The 21,467-nt window shown below is 43.2% G+C and overlaps 1 protein-coding gene across 3 annotated transcripts in view; it reads left to right on the forward strand.

The window, feature by feature from the left end:
• The window catches only part of LOC121654659, a 56,240-nt gene extending 35,040 nt beyond the window's left edge, over positions 1 to 21,200 (forward strand). For 2 of the 3 annotated variants that reach the window (XM_042008884.1, XM_042008885.1), the window contains exons 4-10: positions 5,777 to 7,095; positions 8,323 to 13,559; positions 16,841 to 17,057; positions 17,276 to 17,502; positions 17,624 to 17,893; positions 17,975 to 18,081; positions 20,374 to 21,200. In XM_042008884.1, coding sequence (XP_041864818.1) covers positions 5,777 to 7,095; positions 8,323 to 13,559; positions 16,841 to 17,057; positions 17,276 to 17,502; positions 17,624 to 17,893; positions 17,975 to 18,081; positions 20,374 to 20,633 — 7,637 coding nt within the window. In that variant the 3' untranslated portion in view covers positions 20,634 to 21,200. Of the gene's footprint in view, positions 1 to 5,776; positions 7,096 to 8,322; positions 13,560 to 16,840; positions 17,058 to 17,275; positions 17,503 to 17,623; positions 17,894 to 17,974; positions 18,086 to 20,373 lie in introns of all 3 variants that reach the window. The other variant, XM_042008886.1, reaches the window with a different exon arrangement.
• The last annotated feature ends 267 nt before the right edge of the window (positions 21,201 to 21,467 follow it).

Genomic DNA, 21,467 nt, shown 5'->3' on the forward strand with positions numbered 1-21,467 from the left:
AAATGCAGCTCTCTGGCCTTCACAGCTCATTGTTATAGTTACACAGGCTTTGTTTGTACAGCTCATAGTGAATTTAAAGTTTATTTTTCCGCCATTTCCGCTCAGTTTTTCTGCATTCTCTTTTTAGGCTGGTAACCACAGTGGTGTTCCTCCATGGTGTTTTCTGTTTGCTCAAGTTGCTTTTGATTCTTATCGGTGCAACAGCATCCATTACATTCAAGATTTTCAGATTGAAATGATCCAGGAGTCCATCAACTGACTCTGCTCTGGTTGTTGGTAACATAGCTATGGCCTCCACAAACTTAGCACTTGTTCTTTCATTAATGTACCTCTTCCTAACCGAGGAGCAGGTTGGTTGGACATTCTGAGTGATCAGTAAATCAAACAAAATACAAAAATGGTCAGAACTGGCCAAGTCAGTGACAGCTACAGAAGAAATTTCCACACCTTTGAAATAACCAGGTCCAGAATGTGACCTCGAATGTGGGTCGGTTGTTTTACATGTTGCCACAAACCAAACATCCAATATGGAAGAAAATTCCTTGACATTACCATCCGTCATGTTATCTATGTGAATGTTAAAATCCCCAGTTAAGATGAAATGGTTAAAATCAGTAGAGATAACCGACAATAATTCAGAAAATTCATCAATAAAATTTACACAGTGTCCTGGACGGCTGTAGATGATTAGAAATAGGATTTTAGGAATGCCCCTTCAAATAAAACTAAGATATTCAAAAGAAGTAAAATCAGCAAATGACATTTCTTTACACTGGAATGAATCTTTAAATAAAGCAGCTTCTCCTCCCCCTTTCCTCCCGTTTCCACATTTATTCATAAAACTAAAATGAGGATGTGCTGTTTCATTAAGAACTGTAGCACTTGTGTCTTCTGTTAACCATGTTTCTGTCAGAAAAAGAAAATCTAAACTGTGAGAAATGATGAAGTCATTAACTAACAGTGATTGTTGGACAGAGATCTAACATTTAGTACAGCAGCTTTATGAAGTTTACTCTGGTCTCTGTTGTATTCTGAGTTATATAAGGTACAGTTAACAGATTAGATCGATTCACCCCACAAACTGATCGTGTTTGATTCCTTATTTTACTAACACAGGAATCCTACTGGGTCCAGGCTTGATCTCAGAACAGCTGTCAGTAGTAGCAGAACTACAGCAAGGACCCTGAACGCATCATGGCATGTTATCTTTGTTGTGAATTCTGCTGCTCTGGGAACCTCCTCCTGTGCCCTGCTCGGTCAGGACAGATGATCTAAGAGGAGGATGAGGAGGATGAGGAGGGGGAGCCCTGTGGTTCTTGGTAGATGGTGGCCTCTGGAGTCCAGTCCAGGATAGAGACATCCTTTGAAGACCTTGGGTGATGTGGAGAAGATTGTGTGGTGAAGGGGGAGAGCTGGGAGTTGATCGCTTCTCTGCTGTGTCCTTCGCTCTTATCTGTACACTCATGTTTGGGTTTGCCGTCCCAACAGCATGACGCAAGTGTGCACCAAGTAATCTGCATCCAGTTAGATTTGGATGCACACCATCAGGTCTGAATCGCTCCTTACAGTTCCAAAAGATATTGAAGTTATCAATGAACTTTATCCCATGGGTGATACATGCGTTTGATAACCATGTGTTCAGGCCAAGAAGCCTACTGAAAAGTTCAATTCCTTTACCCGCTGTAGGAACGGGTCCTGAAATGTAAACATGGTGCTCCCAACTGACACAGTCTCTCCAACAGCAGAGAAAAGTCTTTTTTTCAGGATCTCGGAGCCAATTTTCCTCCTCAGAATATCCAAAGACCCTGTGTGGACAATAATCTTCATACCATCTGGATGTGAAGACAGAATGGTCTAAAGATCTCTGTCAGTTCCCTGACTGATGGATCAAAAAGTGTTAGATTTTCCGTCTTTGCCATCCTCACATGCTGTTATAGAGTCCCCAATCAGAATTGTGTCTATTTGTTTTTGTGTGGAGGCGCCGATAGCTTCTCTAGTCCTCCTGTTTGTGGAATTCTGGCCTCTCCTCCTGGTCTGGTTAGCCCTGGGCTGAGTTTTAGGGCTATTTCTTGAATTTTGATAAATCCTTGCATTACATTCATCATCATTCATTTTAATATGACTCAACACATCATATTTATTGTGCAGTGAGACTTCAGGTGGTGGAGTGAGTGCTGGAGCTTTAAATTTCCTGCTGGATTTACCTCTGCGACGAACAACATCAGACCAGGTTCTGGTCGGGGTTGATGACTTTGGTCTGGCACCAACACTGTTCCAGAAGGAGAGATCAGTCTGATGGTCCGGTTTGGGATTTTCCTCAGCTATTCCAATGTCATTTGAACACACACAGGGAAGTGTATCAGCCAGGTCTGTAGCGGGAGGCTCCACATCCGACATGCCTTCGCGTATGAAGATTTGACACCATCCATTTGACAGCTCAGTAGCTTGTACAGAAGCTACTACAGAGTCAATAAATTCTTCATTCACACGAATGTCTTGCAGTTTTTCAATCCTCTTCTCCAACTGTGTTATCCTCAAAGAAAGTTGCGCACACTCAGTACAGCTCACTGATACTGCAGGGTTAGGAGACATCATTCCACTAGTTCTCCGATGGCAATCAACTAAATTTATCAAAAAATATATTTGTTCCAGTGATTTATAAGTGACCAGGAGTCCTTGTTCCTAAATTTCTTGCCGGTAAAGATAAGAAAAAAGAAGAAAAATGCAAGCAGAAAGGAGAGCAAAGCAGGAAGTAAAAGCAAGGAACAAGGTATAGGGGAACCCCTCGTAGTTGTAGTTTTACAGTTTGCTATGATTGATACGGTCAAAGGCTTGCAAGGCATCTAAGAAACACAGAAACATGGTAGAATTCCGCCCTCTGTACTCACTTACAGCCTCTTTTAGAGAGTAAACACATCTGTGCCATGTTTACTTTTAGAACCAAACTGTTCATCAGTGGTGTTAATATACTCCTTAAGTCTCTCTAGAGTAATTCTTTCCAGCACCTTAGCTAATACACTGGCTAAAGCCATGGGTCTATAATTTTCAACACTGGATTTGTTCCTTGTTTTATCTTTAATTACAGGAACCAGCAGGACAGACAACATAGAGCGGGGCAACGTAGCATTAACATTCCAGAAAAACGTAAAGCAAGCAGTATTACCAGTCTGTGGCTAGCAACATTCAAATGTTCTGCTGTGATCTGATCAGGACACATTATTTAGTTGAGCTAATTCTTTGATCACACAGCTGACTTCATCAGTCCTAATAACCACTTTGTCACGGGAAACAACACCAACACTAAAGTCCTCACTTTTTACACATTTAAAGAGATCACTGTTTCTCCAAAGCTCAACAGTCTTTGGAGCCCCAGTAACCCCTTCAATACTAGAGGACAAAGGTATATTAGTGGTATTTATACCCTTGACTTCTTTTCAGAAATCTTTCATATCATTTTGCAACAACTTCCACGCCAGAGAATTAGCTCTATAGGTGTTCTCCCTCCTTTTAATGTATCTGACAGTGTATTTAAACTGTGAACCGGCTAGCTTCTTAAACTCGCATGCAGGGCTAGACCTTGGTTGTCTAACCCAGACCTCACATACTCATTCCTTCCTGGATGTTTAGCCCTTTTGTTACAAAATGTTTTGCTTGCATTATTTAATACATTCACAGTTTTATCATACATAGCACATAAATCATTGTTATGGTCGAGTTAGCACAGTAGCATCATATGATTTGTTTCAGTCAGTTTGATAATGCTGCCAATTAGACTCTTTTGACCATTCTACTTTGCCAACAGGGGGGTTAGTATCGTTGTTACATTCTGTTAAATAATTTTTGGTTGTACCTTAAAAATGTACTTCCTGTTTTATTGTGGTGGCTTCCTGTTTCTAATCTTAGTAAAATTAGCTGAATGAGAAGTGCCTGTGATCTAGAGGCTTAGTGTATAAAGGCTCCTGGCTAATCTCTTTTGCTCTCTCTTTTTTTTGCACTATCCCCTGACTCACATCCGTCATAGACTCTCCTTCCCCGTGGAAGTCACAATTTACAGAGGTAAGCCTAGGGCTGCTCGATTATGGGAAAAATGATAATCACGATTATTTTGATTGAAATTGAGATCTCGATTATTTACTAGACTAGTTTCTTTCCTCCGGATCTCCCGGTTTTCGCACTTTATAAAAGTGCCGTACAAAAGCACCTTCTGGCCACAAATCAGGGTCATACGTTTCCTTCACGTCAACACACTGCGGTAATTTTAAATGAGTCACATCGACTCAACTTCAGGCATGTAACTTTGCGGCCAAGTTTATCTTGTAAATATTTTGCCAACGTCTAGCTCAGGTGTAACCTTTGTTGCAAAAACACTCACTATCTTGGTCCGCTCGGTCCGAATATTGCTACTAGGGCCAGTTCCGTCATTACTGCTTTTCCTGTCCAGCTGAGGAAGCCTGGGTTTGCATCTCTCGGGCACCAAGACAGCCAGTAGCTGGTGTCTCCTCTGCTCAGCTACTGTGCTACAGGTAGACTGTGTAGCTGCCGCCATACTTTCCACAAGCAACTCTTCGCTGGTCGGCTCGCTGCTGCAGTACCGAAGTACCACACATGTCCTCTTAGTCTTTTTCTTTGTCACTATTTTGGCTTGGGGCCTGGATTTTCAAGCTAACCCTGCCAAGGCCATGGTGTTTAATCACACACAAACGCCGGTTTAGCTCTATTGCTGCAAAAAGATCGGTTGACACTTTCACCTCCACGTTCATGCCCTGCTTAACAGCAGATATGTCTGCACTTAGCCCCTCAAGCTGAGAAAGTAAACATGAGACGTCAATGCTGTTAAAGGACATAGTTCATCAAGATGATGTGACACAAAATGAGGGATTTTATCCCCAAGCTCATTTAGTAGTCCAAGGCAGCTTATAACATTATTCTTATCTTTTTGCTCCCCTCTGTGGTGGGTTAAGTGCTGCGTAGATCCAGGACAAAGTTCAAATAAAACTTTTCTTGGGCACGCAATCCACTCGGAAAGAAGTGGTTTGTGGCCAGTAACACCAAATCGTCCTTCATTTTAATAACTAAAAAGTTTAAAAACTCATCCTCCACAACCATCTTGCCATCAGTAGCAGTGTATGTCTCAGGCTTTGATCTCACCAGAGAGACAGCAGACTGTCGACATGCCTGCTTCTCTCTACCATCCGCCATCTTGTGTTCCTTACCATGAACTGTTGAGCAGGTTGCTGATGGTCATGGCTAGTTGTAATGTTGGTGAGGGTTCTTGGCTCATTAAACATGTCACTGATGTCAGGCTCAAACCTCCTATGTCCAACAAAGTTATTTTTCAAGAAATTAATAAAACTGTATGATTTTTATAATAACTGGATATAATGTCATCAAACTTGGTATTGCGTTTTACATTTGGTTAAATATTTGTAAAACTGCAGACATAAAGGGTGACCAATAGTACTGATTTATGAAGGGAAAAAACATTACAAATTTTGGACATAGGAGGTTTGTGCCCGAGAGCAACGATGTGTAATAAAGGTTTTTGTGTTAATGTCTTGTAAAACTCCATTGGTTTCCCTTCAGGATCAGGTGCCTTTCTATTATTTCTGCTTTCTGAAACCCCAGTAAGATCATCTACAGTTAACGTCCTGTTAAATTCATTATACCACCATGTCTCCTCTAAAGACTTGCAGATAAAAACTTTGTACAATGAAAACTGCTGTGACATAAATTAGTAGCAAACTTTGGTTTATTACATTGTTACATTTTTCTGCAGGAAGAATTGAGGAAGAAAGACAAGAGAAAGAAAAACAGGAGCGGGAGAGACGCCGGAGAGAAGAAGAGAAGAAGAGGCGTCAACAAGAGGAGCAACGCCGGAGAGAAGAAGAGAAGAAGAGGCGTCAACAAGAGGAGCAACGCCGGAGAGAAGAAGAGGAAAAGAGGCGCCAGGAGGAGCTTGAGCGAACAAGGAGGATACAACAGAGGATTGAAGAGGAGAAATGGAAGAGGCGTCAACAAGCGGAGCAACGCCGAAGAGAAGAAGAGGACAAGAAGAGACGTGAAGAGGAGCAACACCAAAGAGACGAGGAGTTGAGGCGTCAGGAGGAGCTTGAGCTGCAACTATGGATCGAACAACAGATTGAGGAGGAGAAACAGGAGCGGGAGAGACGTGAAGAAGAGGAGCGACACCAGAGAGACGAGGAGTTGAGGCGTCAGGAGGAGCTTGAGCTGCAACTATGGATCGAACAACAGATTGAAGAGGAGAAACAGGAGCGGGAGAGACGTGAAGAAGAGGAGCGACACCAGAGAGACGAGGAGTTGAGGCGTCAGGAGGAGCTTGAGCTGCAACTATGGATCGAACAACAGATTGAGGAGGAGAAACAGGAGCGGGAGAGACGTGAAGAAGAGGAGCGACACCAGAGAGACGAGGAGTTGAGGCGTCAGGAGGAGCTTGAGCTGCAACTATGGATCGAACAACAGATTGAGAAGGAGAAACAGGAGCGGGAGAGACGTGAAGAGGAGCGACACCAGAGAGACGAGGAGTTGAGGCGTCAGGAGGAGCTTGAGCTGCAACTATGGATCGAACAACAGATTGAAGAGGAGAAACAGGAGCGGGAGAGACGTGAAGAAGAGGAGCGACACCAGAGAGACGAGGAGTTGAGGCGTCAGGAGGAGCTTGAGCTGCAACTATGGATCGAACAACAGATTGAGGAGGAGAAACAGGAGCGGGAGAGACGTGAAGAAGAGGAGCGACACCAGAGAGACGAGGAGTTGAGGCGTCAGGAGGAGCTTGAGCTGCAACTATGGATCGAACAACAGATTGAGGAGGAGAAACAGGAGCGGGAGAGACGTCAACATGAGGAGCGACGCCAGAGAGAAGAAGAGGAGAAAAGGCGTCAGGCAGAGCTCGAGCAAAGGAGGAGGATCCAGGAGCAGATGGAAAAGGAGAATGAAGCCTCCAGGAAGAAACTCTCTCGAGCACAGTGGAGTTTTCAGGAGGAACAAAACCTGAAAGAACGAGTGTTTCAGCAGCAGCAGACTCAGGTTCTACACCAGATGGTGGAAGATCATGCAGCTCACATAGAGAGAGATGAGGTAGGTCTAACCCTGGAGACCTGACAGGTTAACAACGCTGACTTCTATATTAAAGTCATTTATTAAAAACAGAAGAGTTTGGGCTTCCTATTTCTGAGGTTCATTGAGTGCAGCATGATGTAAAACTGGGTGGAGATAAAGTTGGAGGCTGGATAAACTCTGAACGGGTATAGAGATGTTACAGGAATGGCCATGGAAACTAAAAGTCTGTTTAGATGGGGAAAAGTCAGACTGAAACCCTGAACACTCCCAACACAATCAGAATTTTACAAGGATTAAAATTCAGAGAAATTGCAGGTATTTGGACCTGTCCTCCAACATGGCTGTCGTCATGGTTTCAGACTGAGCAAAACACAATGAGGTGAGATTCAGAGTATGAGGAGAGTATGAAGCCGATGTTATTCTTCCGTGCTTCATAGAATATGACACATTTCATGAAACTGTCACAAAGGGCTTTTTTCCTCAACAGGAGACCCTTCAGATACCAGCGTATGCTCTCCTATATACTAAAAACAGATTCCTTAAACCCTTTTCATACGTTGTCATGTTTGTAGATTTGTTTGGTCTTGGTTCTGAGATTGTCCTCAGATTTCTCGGACTGTTGTCATAGTTTAAGTTCATCTTGGCTTTATCATGTTTATTACTCATCTTTTATGATAAGCATTTGATTGGGTCAGTGTTTCCTTTTGGACGTCCTGTGTACAGCTCCTCCGGTTCAGTAGAAAATACATGTAAGTTAGTTAAAATGAATATTTGTTCTAACCAATTTCTTGCTTTGAGTCCTGAATCTGCATCCTTCACCTTCAGCCATGTCCGGTGACATGTGCCACCTTTAAAGTTGCATTAATGGAATCATTTAGACCGACGTTGTCTTTAAGATTCATGATATACAAAACGGGATCTGTAAGTGTTGCTGGAGGGTGAATGTGCAGAGTCGACTCCAGAGGACAGATGTAGACTCGTGGAAGAACTTTACTTGCTAAACATCCTGAATTAGTGAAGTGCAAACACTGACAAAAATTCAGTTTAACTTTTCATCCAAACCTTTTTTTTCAGTTTTAACTGACTGGTTGGGGTTCAGGTAATTATTCTTTGTGTGTCTTAAGCCTTTGGAGAGAAATCTAAATAAAGGGCAAATAAATTATTGCATAAACAGAACACTTGTTTAAATTTAATGTCAGTATGTGGAACTGATACTGATGGTATCCTCTTCTCTTTTTATTGAAGCTGGCTGATGTGCGTCAGAAATTTGAAGAACTTCTGTCAAAGTACCAAATTAAAGAGAATGGACCTGATAAAACAGACCTGGAAGACAGAATGAAGACTCTCCAAAATGAGCTAACATTAGATTATTTTAGAGAACACTCGAACCCTAGTTGGTCACTGTGGGCTTTGGACCAGGCAACTGGATATGTGGACCTGTCTCTGACTGACAGGTTCAGTGTTCTGGAGGCAGTGGTAAAGGTTACCGTGGAAGGTGACCTGGATTTAGAGGATGTCCCTACATCTGGACAAGACAAGAAGATTGAATTCCTTCTCAGTTTGCAAGATCAACTCCATGTTGCTAATCCAACTCTGGCCAGAAAGGTTTTAATCCATGTTCTTAGTATGACTTCACAGTTGTCCCAGGTAGGTAAGGAGATCCTCAGTCAAATACTGTTCAGCAACATCTGGACACCTAAAGAAATCAAGCTTTTCCTTGGAAGGACTGTAGGCATGGATCAGGAAACAGTTACACAGATCCTCCACAAAGTGTGCACCTACAGGCTGAGCTGCCTCCCGGTTCTCTCTGCAGTGGATGACGAAGATCCCATAGAGTTTATTCAAGGCTGCATAACAGACGAGGTGGACAAAGATGTTGACACTATCTTGAGAGAAATGCAGGACAAGAGCTTTCCAGATGACATCCTGTCACAACTGGAAGATATTCTGCGATATGTTGAAGAAGAGTTGGCCAAGCATAGAAGAGTGGACATTAATGAAACAACAGTTAAGGAAGGGAAAAAACAGATAGCTGCACTTGATTTAGCCAATCCTGACCCTGATACTCTGAAGAAAGTCCTGATTGTGCTGTCTATAGCTGTGAAGAAATGCAGCACATTCGTCACTGCAAGCGGTGAAGAAGTACAAGGCTACTTTCCCAGACTGACTCAGCTTGCATCCTTGCTTTTACTGCTGCTGCCACAGATCCAGGACAAAAGAGGTTGTCTCTTGGAAATTGGAACTGGAGAAGGAAAGACTTGCATTTTAGCCATGTTTGCCATGATCCAGGCAATGCATGGTACAGCAGTGGACATTGTGACAAGCTCCCCTTTACTTGCAATTCGTGATCAAGAAGAGTGGAAAAAACTCTATGACCTGGTAGACGTAACATCGTCCGCTGTACCTCCACAGCATCAAGACAAAAGCACTTTTGAGGATCAGGACAAGCGACTTGAGGAAGCATACAAGAAGCAGATAGTTTATAGTACCGTCAGTACCTTTGCAGCAGATATACTGAAGCAGGAGTTTGAGAAGAAAACTACTCGAGGACAGAGGAAGTTTGAGTGTGTGATAGTGGACGAGGTGGACTACATGACGCTGGACAGCGGAGTTCAAGTGACCTTCCTGTCACACCAAACCAGTAGCTTGAGGCACGTGGAACAAGTCCTTGCAAGCATCTGGGCCATGGTGTCCGCCTGCCGTCCAATAGAGATGTTTGAAACAGGGGAGATCCTGTGGGCAACCAGGATCCAGCACTTTCACAAGACAGTGAAACAAGTTGTGATTGGTACAGAATCAGAGGATTTTTCAGAAAACGATCTACTGCTTCTGGGTGCAAAGTTGGGGTTTTATTCACAGGAGGACACAGATGGACTGAATGAAGCAGTGAGTGAAACAGATCCAGAGAAGGACAGCTACGAGGGGAATGCCATGGAAGAAATCATGGCCAGGGTTGGACCTGAAGAGCAGTTTAAGTTGCTTAGAGAAGTTGAGACAACCGTTGGCAACAGTGTAAATTGTTACTCACTAGTCAACAACAAAGCCAAACTGTTCAGAGACGAAAGCTCTCACAGAGATCCAGATATCAGCATGCTTCTACTACAGAATGGACTGGCCTGTGAAATCATGTCCGAGAAATCACTCATTGAGAGAACTGTTGAACATTTAAAACCTAGAATTAAATATTCTAGAGAATGTGCTCTGGACTCAATGAAGGAATGTGAGGGCTTTATTGCGATTCCTTCTTTCTTGAAGGAATACCTTGAGAACCAATTGGCAGTTTTTGCAGAGAATGCCTTAAAAGCCATCACAATGACACCGGGAAGAGAATACATGATTGACAAGGAGCCCGAAGCCAACAGAGTTGGTTTCAGTGGTGCTGAGAGTCATCACTATGATGCCATAATTCCTGTGGACTTTCAGGCCAGTGGCGTGCTAGAGAAAAACAAGCGTTGGGGTGATGGCCTGCAGCAGTTTTTGGAGATGAAGCACCAGCTGGCCATTTCACAGCTGTCCAATGTAACAAATTACATGTCAAACGTCCACTTTTTTAAAAGGTACCTCAGAGGGAAAGGTATTTTTGGGGTCTCTGGGACGTTAGGGGGCAAAGCTGAGAAAGCATTTCTAGAACGGCAATACAAAACAGCGAGTTACGTTATTCCATCGCACCGTCATAAAAAGCTTGTTGAGCTGCCCGCAGTTCAGGTTAGAGGAGGAAATCTAGAATGGATCAAGCTGATCTGTGAAACTGCATGGACAGTAGCAGATAGAGGACAGGTTGTCTTGATCATCTGTGAGGACGTCAAGACTGCAAATGACCTGAGGACTAAGATGTATGACCAACAAAGACGACCTTATGAGATGACCATGTACACAATCAGTGAAAAGCACAACATCGAGAAACAGACGTTCGGCCAGGGAAACATCATCATTGCTACCAACCTTGGAGGCCGTGGGACGGACATACATGTTCAGCATGAAGTAAACGAGTCTGGAGGACTCTTTGTGCTTCTCACCTACTTTCCTGGAAGTCATCGGGTGGAGAGACAGGTCTTTGGACGAACTGCCCGGAAAGGAAACCCAGGCATGGTGCAGATGATACTCAACCAGGACCATCTGGAACCAGCATACCAAGGCCATTCAGTGGAAACCATGAAACAGCTTAGAGAGGAGTATGAGGTCCACCATTTAGAAAGCATGGAGAAAAATGAGCTGCTGGAAATTGAATTGAAGGAAGATCTGTTCTCCAGATTTTGTACATTTCTCTGTGACTTTGACAAGAATTACTCAGAGGAAGAGAAGAGTGACCTGACACAAACAAGACTAAAAGATGTTCCAGAGTTTTTGAAGACCCATCGTGAAAAGTTTGACTATCAGCCTGCACTCAATGCTTTGAAAGAATCGTGGGCTTTGTGGCTCATCCACAATGAAGAGCACATCAGTAAACATGATAACGTCATCACGCTTAAAGAAGACCTCACTACGGACTTAAAGAAGACTGCTGAGCACCTCCTCCACGGTAAAACCAACAATTTCTATGACTTCGTTGAACTGGGAAAATGCAGAACTTACATGCATCACATCAACAAAAATGAAAGTGACTATGGAGCTTTGTCTTATTGGCAGAAGGCTGCAGAGAGTGATCCTTTCTACAGTGCTGTGGCACTCTATAACCAAGCTTACATCAAGATCAACCTGCAAAAGACCAACTACATAACTGAGGCGAAGAGGTTACTGGAGGAAGCAAAGACTGCAGTTGATGTGTACCTCTCAGAATCAACCAACACAATGATGTTTTGTAATTTCTCAGTGACTAAAGACTTTACATCCCACCACACTGACTGCAACCTGCAGGCCCAGATGAAAGCCAGGATGGCTGTCTTCAAATCTTGGAAGGGATACATTGAAAATGCTCTGGAAAGTCTCCAGAAAATTGAAAGTAGCCAAAGTCGAGCAATAACCGAGGATTCCACTGTGTACAGTCTTTCAAGAGACAAAGATCCTATCACCACTAAGGAGCTGATGGTCCTCCATGAGTTCGGACTCAGCATCGTGTTTGAGGTGAAAAAGAAGCCTGAGTTCTGCATCGATGCTCTTCTTTGTTTTGGTCTTGGTGTGCTCCAGGTAGCAGCAGGGTTTCTTGTTTGTGCTCTGTCAGCAGGTAGCGCCAGTCAGTTTGGACTTGGACTGATTAGTGAGGGCGTATCTGACATGATTGATGGGGCTAGAGGCATGACACAAGGAGGCTTTGATTGGGCTGAGTGGGCAATCTCCAAAGCCATTAGCATTGGGGTGTCTCTGGTCTTTGGTGGATTGGGCAAACTGAACAAAGCATTCAAGGCTGTACGTGGTGGAACAAAAGGCCTGATCACCGGGGCTAAGAGTTGCTCTACCATCACAGTAAAACAGTGTTTTAAACATGCAACAAAGTATGCAGTTCAGGAACTGGGGAAGCAAGGATGTGCTGCTGCTCTGAACTATGCTGTTGACAAAGGACTCACAGCTTTATTCCAAACCGTTCTGAAGGAGGCCTTTAAGAACAAGGTGTTCTCATTGATGGTGAGACCTGGTGACCTGGATCAGGTTCTTACTAACTTCATCTGCTTGGGAATACCAAAGGCTGCAATTGAACAGGGTTTTGAAGACTTCAAAATTGACAAGGGATGTGAAAAAGAAATTTGTCAATCAGTGCTTATAATGACAGGAAGGATCATTCCTGACCTCATGATGGACTGTACCATGGATGATAAGGTTCTTGACAGACTTTCACAGGTCTGCTGTGCTGTAGAACAACACGTAGGGAAACATAAAGCACTGCAGTTGGCCATAAAGGGTCTGAATACAGCTAAATATATTAAAGATTTTGCACAGATATTCAATTCTGTTCCCACAGAAGACGTCATCAACAACACCTTCGTTCCTCAACTGTTGAAGACCATGAATAAAAACTTACCACAAGAAAAGTGTGACCAGGATGGAAGACACCAATTATCAGACGTGAAGCGTCTTAAAGACGAACTCATCAATAAAATTGCAGAAAGTGTTTCAGACTCATTCGTTGAGGCTTGTTCCAGACACATGACCTCCGTCGTTACCAGAGCATGCATGAGCAAAATAAACCATGTTGCTGGTACTGCTGTTAGCAATGTACTCGGCAGGAGCAACACCCAAAGTTTCTTTGATAACCAGGTGTATAAGCACCACATGAAACAGGCTTTCCAAGGTCAGAATAAGTCCCTGTCAGAGGCTGACAAGAAGGACTTAGATGGTTACATTAAGGAAATCACTGATGTTGACCGCCCTGCTACAGCTTTGGACATCCACATCCTTACACAGAGTGACGCTCTTCAAGGCAAAGGCATCAAAGTGGTTACGGTGGACAAACATGGGAAGAAGCTTTCAGAGGATTATTATCCAGGGAAGAATAGCTCTGCAGACGACATTGTGCTTCAGCTGAGGAAAGATTCAGAAGCTCTACAACAGTGAGTGACTTATAATACTATGCGATTTTTGATTTAGGGAGAATATTTGTTAAAATAGCATAAAACATCTTCCCTTTAGAAACACAAAGAGCAGAAAATGTCTCCGTTGGAATAGAAATGTTTATGTAGCATCTAAATGTGTTGCTGAAACAATCAAAGTCTTTCTCTTCGAACGTGTTCAGGACAGAGTCGCTGCTGCTCTAGAACTTGTATTGGTTTGGTTGAGAGTTGACCCTACAGATGTAGAAACCCACTTCTGCTGGTTTGAGGTTAAAGGCTGCTTCAGGCCCAGAACCAAAAAGGTCAGCCAAAGGTAGCCTACTTCTCTACAGTTATAATGATCATAAAAAGTTACAACATTATAAATAACCTGAAGCAGCAAGCAGAAAACTCAGACATTGGTTGAACCTTATATTACAGCTTGATAATGAGATGGTAATATTGAGGTAACAGGTTTTTAATGAAGATGTAGTATGTTATGTAGCATGTAATTACTTAGGTCATATGCAGGTATTTGTGTGACACTTTCAATAATCACATTGATAACAATTAATAACAAAGTAATAACAATTCAACACCTAAAGTTAGAGGGTAACTAGGGGTCAACATCCAACAGTAAATGTGATGAAAGATTTACACTTGACTGGTAAAAAATATCCCCTCTTCCTCCTTACTGGAGGAGGAGGCTCAGTGACCCTATGATGGAAAACAACTTTGGTTAATGGTTTTTACTTCCCTATCCATGGGTCACTGGGCCTTGGGACGAGAGCACCTGTTGTCCAGATCTTTGGCCCAAAAGGGTGGCATAAACCAGTGTCCTCGTCCAGGGCTGGATGCTTTTCCATTCTGGAGTTGCTCCCATTGAGAGGCACACAAAGCAGGTGTGGGCATACTCATTACGTCCCGACTTGGTGTTAGTATGTTGGGGTTCACCCTGGTGGACAATAGAATAGCCTCCACCTGCCTTCTGACGGCCAATTAGAGCTTTGGCTGTGTGTATATGTATATATATATATATATATATATATATATATATACGTAGAATGGGGAAGCAGTGCTCCATTAATACTGTAGAGTGGGGAGTAACCTTCACCTATGGTCACCAGTTGGTGACCGTAAGAATGATATTGTGAATACAAGTGGCTGAAATGAGTTTCCTCTGCAGGGTGGCCGGGCTCTCTCTTAGAGATAGGGTAAGAAGATCGGTTATCCGGGAGGGGCTCAGAGTAGAGCCACTGCTCCTCCATATTGAGAGGAGCAGATGAAGTGGCTCAGGCATCTGGCCAGTATGCCTCCTGGACACCTCCCAAGTGAGGTATCCCTAACCCCCCCGAGACCCGGGGGAAAACCCAGGATGCACTGGAGGGACTACCTCTTTTAGATGGACTAGAAATGCTTTGTGATCCCCATGGACAAGCTGGTAAATTTGGCTGGGTAGAGGGGAGTCTGTGCTTCCCTGCCAGATGCTGGACCACAATCTCCTCTAAGCCATTCCAACCATTCATGTCACTCCAGGTCTCACTGTCCTTGCCAACATAAGCATTAAATCATTAGTATTAAATCACAATTGTTAAATTTTTTCAAGTCCACAAAATGCATGTAGACTGCATGAAGCCATGAACCTCTCACTTTTTCGTTGCCTGCATATCTGCAATTGGTTCTCCTTAGTTGGATTACATTCTCTGGTATTCTTCACCAAGGCCATTAATTACCTGGGATGGATCTTGCTCTCCCGTCCTAGGTTATCAGTTGGCATGTCCTTGAGATCAGAGGATTATTCATCCCCAGACAGTCCAGTCCGAACTGTGACATATGTACCCCTACTACTTACCAGACCTGACTCTGATCATAAAACTGCTGAGCTTCATCAGATGAGTTAAAGGTAAAAACATTGTTTCCACAAATCACTGGCAGCCAGGCTGTGTACAGCAGCTGAAACCTGACATTCCTCTGATACAAGGTTCACTTTACACCATTAAGACCCATTTCTGCTTCCTTTATGTATGTAAATAGGTAATTCCATTTCAAATGTTACTTCCCTCATACTTTCATATGTCCCTTACGTTGGCATGATTTTTAGCCAGTACATCCACCGGAGGGCAGTGTAGAGTTCAGAGGCGTTCCCAGGCCAGCCAAGAGATGTAGTCCCTCCAATGTATCCTGGGTAAAACTCAAACCAATGAACTTAAATAAATGGTAGGACTAACTAGGCACAGTTGAGATGAATGAACTAATCAACCCAGGTGAACTAATGAGCAGGAAACAGAGAACAAAACAAGGCTAACATAACCTTAAAAACAAGAAACCAAGAACATAAACCATGAACATCAAACAAGAACTTAAAATGTGAATCATGACACATGGAGACAATAGAGGAGAGCATGACGATGATCATTCTCAGAAAGAGATATAAAAAGAGACAGCGCAGTAGACAAAGGTGGTCTGTGAGGACATTAAATACATTCCAGCTACTTTGTTCCTTTTATGGGTTGCATATCAGCCATATTCCTCAACATTGCCTCCATGGTTTCTGGTGGTACTCCATTTGCTCCGTCAGGTTACTTATGCACAAGGGGTCCCAAAAACGTACCAATTTACCTGTGTAAATGGTGCTGAAGACTGACAAAATGCTGTGTCCATCTTTAGTCTAGAGAATTAACTAGCCTTTAAACACAGCTCTCTTTTTAGTGAGTATAGTATAAGTACTTTTTCACTTGTTTGAGTTCATGATTTCAGGCTCAGCTGGTTGCTGGAGTTGCTCATTTTATGAGATAAGTAAAAGTAAATTCAGCAATTGAGATTATGTCGAGATTTGTGCTGAAAAATCCCTCAGAATGGAGAGCAACAAAACTGGAACAGGCAGCCTTCTTATCTGAATCCTTTGCCTACATTTCAAAAGCAGAATTACATTTCATTACCAAGCTGTAATGTTTGAAGCAGTACCAAGCTGCAGAATGACCCAACAGAGACAAGTGAGCTGCTCTCAGCCAATCACAGCAGCCCTAAATGAAGTTCAGTTGTCTTTCTGAGCAGGTTGATGAAGGCTGTTGACTTCTACCGGTGAGTCAGACTGAAACGCTGGTCCAGGTAGTCCAGGTGGAAAGTAGAGATTTAGTGAGGAAAGATGAGTTATTATAGATTTATCTTTGTTGGCAAACACCATCCATCATCTGCTCAGTATACGTCTGGGCTATCTAAGTTACATGTTTCTTCTTCTTTTCAATCACTCCATTAATTTACATGTTTTTCTTCTTTTTATCTGAAATGTTCCTCTTCTATAGAAAGGAGGGATTCCTCTCAAAGGCCAGTAAAGTGATCCGTGGTGAACAGAAGTCCTACACGGGACATTTTGAACTTCTGAGACCAGACGGGTCTGTGGTCCCAGTACATTCAGAGGGTCAAAACTGCCTGTATCATGCTGTTGTCCAGGCAAGCAGCAAAAACAAAGCTGATCTGAAACAGGAGGCAGCGAGCCTTCGAAATCAAGTCAAAGATTCTGTAAGTTCTGTTTATAGACACAAATAATTCTGTACTGTTTTAATCTAGACCTTTTAGTTAAAAGTTATAGGATATCCATGTTTCATCAGGCAGGAAGACGTCTGAAAGAAAAACAGTTAAATACACAAGATGCTCACACCGGCTGCAGACAGATGACTGAAGGTCAGGTTCTGTTTCTCATACAAACACCAACTAGTTTTTCTCTCGTCACCACTCAGATCCAACAAAACCCGCAGAGATACACAGCAGCTCTGAAGCTGCAGAGAGGATATGAAGCAGCATCCAAATCTCTTGGTAAATACTCCATCACCGGAGGAGCAAGAAAGGAAAGAGATGAGATCAGAGAACAATATCAGCAGGTGCTGAACAAGATTAAGAACAAAGATCCAAACATTCATGATGTTATCAAAGCCTACAATCTTGGACTGGTTGGAGCGTATGCGGAGTAAGTTCTGTCTACTGAGAATCTATCAGCTGCTTTAAAGAACCGCACCAATATTTACAGAAACCATTCAATACATTACACGTTGACCTTAATGTCATTGTTTAACTTCTTTCTCCTCTAGTGTTATAGGCGTCCGGAGGGAAAATACATCAGCAAACAACAACACGGGACTTGTTGTTAACGCAGACCACATCCCACCCCAAGACTCCTTTAAGAAGGCTTATCAGGAGTTAGCTAGAACAGGAAAATTAGACGAATTTAAACAAAAGCATCCAGGACTTTCTTCACTGATTGATGAAACTGGAAACCGTGGGTTGTGCAGGGAAGTTCTTGCAGAGCATCACCAACGTGCCCTGACCACCGGCAACAGCTCAGAGTCTCGCAGGATCAGGTGAGGTTTTACCTTCATGTATAAGCTGAACTGAAGCATCTTCTCAGTGGATGACTGACTTTCTTCTCTTCTTGTTCACAGGGAAAAACTCACTGAGGTGGTTCTTAGTGGAGATACAGTTAAAGTGATGAAGATGTCACTGATTGTGGCCAATCCAGACATGTCAGAGTCTCTGAGAAAAGATGCTTGTACGTTAAAGATTAATTTAATTTGGAGACACACATTGCACACAGAGAATAAAAACTGTCCATCTATTTTCTATGTTTGATGTAATAAAGGATCATGGGGGGTGGAGCTTATACCAACTGTTATCAGGTGAGAGGCAGGTATAGCCTGGACAAACAGCACAAGCAACCACCAAACCAGAAAACAAGAACCATCCGAGTTTAGATTTGTTTAGCTGTTCCTCCTTTAGATGAAGTTTAAAGTAGTAGATGTTCTGGAGTCTCTCTAAGAAGCTTCACCTGACCGATCATGTCGTTCATCACTAGTATTGTCAAAATTGGTTCTCAGAAACAATTCGATACTAAAATGTATTATTTAATTATTTATTAATTAGCACAGGTATCAATACTTAAATGCATCTGCTGGTTCACGGAAAGGACCAGTCGCCTCCACTCATTTTAGACAGGCACTGCAGCAGGCAGCCGCGCCCCCTACAGCAGCTACTTGAAGGACCCATTGTTTATAGTATTAGCTGGAAAGAGTGACATGGGCCCCCCCTTCCCATTGGCTCACCGCCTGCAGGAGGGGCCAGTGTGAGCGCCGGGCAAAGCCGGGTCCCTGGTGGTCTGATCCTCGGCTGCAGAAGCTAGCTCTAGGAATGTGGAACATCATCTTTCTGGTGAGGAAGGAGAGTGTAGCACAACCGTGGTTTTTTAGCCGGCTAACAGCGCATCTTAGCTTTAGCCCACCTACCTCTGTTAACCGGTTAGCTCATGTTAGATCCGAGCTGGCTCAGCTCTTAGCTACAAGCAGCTCGGAGTTTAATAGACGTCAGTCATCTACCCCCACGCTTACAGCACCGCTCTCAGCTCTGCCACTTTGCCCATTTTTGTATTTTCCGGGAACGACGGCAGGCATGACGCTGCCAAGATGGTGATGGTAGGAAATGCCCAACAAGTTTCACTTTCCTCTTCACAAACCTACGGGTGACGTCACGAAGGCTCCGCCCATCTTTTATATACAGTCTGTGGTCATGACTCAGCATGACTCAAAGGTCGACCCCAGACAAAAGCGGTTTATTAAATAATAAAGGAAGGAAATGGCAAAGTCCTACAAAAAAAGGCAGCAGTGGCCTTAATACCACAGAGAGAGTCGACTAACGAAGAGTGGCTGGAGCAACTGGGTTTTAAGCTGGGGAGTCTGATGAGGTGACGAGTGACAGGTGTTCAATCCCGTTAGTTGCAGCTGCAGGCAGCAATGGAGGAGAAGCCGAGCAAGAACAGGAAGTGCAGGGGACGCCAGGGAGACACGATGCTGTCGTGCTGTCATATGTGAAAGTTTTCAGCTGATCACTGCCTCACATCCACCCATCATCCATTTCCACTGCTCATCCAGGGTCGAGTCACACATAAGCAGCTAAAACAGAGAAACCCAGGCTTCCTTCTCCCTGGTCACTTCTTCTAGCTTGTCTGGTGGAATCCTGAACCGTTGCCAGACCAGCCAAGTGACATAGTCCCTCCAACATGTCCTGAATCTTCTCCAGGATCTCCTCTCAATAGGACTCAATAGGACCTCACCAAGGAGACGTCCAGGAGGCATCCTAACCAGATGTCTGAACCACCTCATCTGGCTCCTCTCGACGTGGAAGAGCAGCAGTTCTACTCTGATCTCTTCCTGGATCACTGAGCTTCTTACCCTATCTCTAAGAGAGAGTCCAGACACCCTGCAGAGGAAACTCGTTTCAGCCACTAGTGTTCCTGGTCTCATTCTTTTGGTCACTATCCACAGCTGCTTCTCCTTTCAGATCAGCTACTTCTACAGACTGATGTAGAGGCCACATCACTGCAGATGCTGCACCGATCCTCATGTAGATCTCCCGCTCCATCCTTTCCTCAGTCCTGAACAAGACCCCGACCCCAGCCAGCACCCTCTTCATTTAAAGCTAGTGTTTGGAAGTGCTATGTCTTCTAAAGGTTGCTTTGTTTGCCCGGAAAGTCCAGTTCATTCCTGGATGTGTTCATCTTTAGAAGAAGAGAGGATTAATATGAGCTACTGAGAGTCTGACTGGACAAAACTAATTTATTTTTGTTGCACTGGAAGGAGTGTAAAGCTGGATTTGTACTTGCACGGTGTCTGCAAACGGTAGGGCCAGGTCATAAAAACCACAAACCTTTTGAATAAAATGTCAAATAAATGAAACCAAACACCATCCTTCACATTTCCTGCATTAATGAATACAAAACGTTTTCTTTATAAAATTTTTATGATACTAAAATAAAACCATCTTTCTGTTTTGTACATGTGCAACTTTGTAGGTATCACCAACCGCACATATAGACCTGATTACATGTCCCCAGAGCAGTCGAGGGCATACCATAACATTGGAGACCATCTGTTGGTGGACGGATACGCGGCATCCAGAGTTTTAAACAACAATCAGAGAGAACAGCTTCTAACGTGGCTGGATCAGAAGGAACAAGTAAAAAACACTCCAGAGTATCAGGAACTCCTCAGTGCGATTGCATCTTCCAATGAAAAAGGCGACGTTACAAGAAAAAGAAGACAATATCTTTAACTGCTTATTATTCTGTACCTTTGTGATTGCTGAGATTTTTATTTTAAACTTGGAAAAGTTCTGACATTTGATTGATTTTATGTGTGTTTTCATCTGTGTATTGTCCTGAATATAAGGACTGCATACATCTTGACTGTCAGCCAAGTGGCTCTCCGTTTCATGTCTTGTCCACTGATTTATTTATGTTTGAATGAAAGAAACAGATTATTTAATAATCACTTCTGCTCCACATTAATATATAAACTATGAGTTTATTTAGTAAAATTAATTAAATCACATTGTTTTAACAATAATGTAAGTTTCATTTTAACTTCAAGTGTAAAACTGTGGAGAAAATTATCATATTAATTGATGAGTCTCAAGCTAAACAAATTGTCTTTCTGAGATTATTAACCCTTTAACTCTTTTATTGTGTCACTTAATGGTAAAATCTTTGCGCCAAACCCTACTGTATACAGTCTGATACCTGTCTTCTGCCCCCTGGTGGATACCTTTGACCTGCATCAATTCTGACATATCATGTAGTAATAAACAAGATATATGCAAATTATTAAAAAATTATATATTTTAAAAAAAGACTTCTAATTAAAATAAATGGAATTTTCTGGTCCACCATCCGGAGGCTCAGGAGGGGAAAGCAGTTCTCCATCAACACTGTGTACAGTGGGGATGGGGGGCTGCTGACCTCGACTCGGGACGTTGTGAGGCGGTGGAGGGAATACTTCGAAGACCTTCTCAATCCCACCAACATGTTCTCCAATGTGGAAGCAGAGTCTGGGGTAGCTGGAGCTGGCTCTCCTATCTCTGGGGCTGAGGTCGCTGAGGTGGTTAAAA

The sequence above is a fragment of the Melanotaenia boesemani genome, chromosome 15, assembly GCF_017639745.1.
Source record: "Melanotaenia boesemani isolate fMelBoe1 chromosome 15, fMelBoe1.pri, whole genome shotgun sequence".
NCBI classification, from domain to species: domain Eukaryota; kingdom Metazoa; phylum Chordata; class Actinopteri; order Atheriniformes; family Melanotaeniidae; genus Melanotaenia; species Melanotaenia boesemani.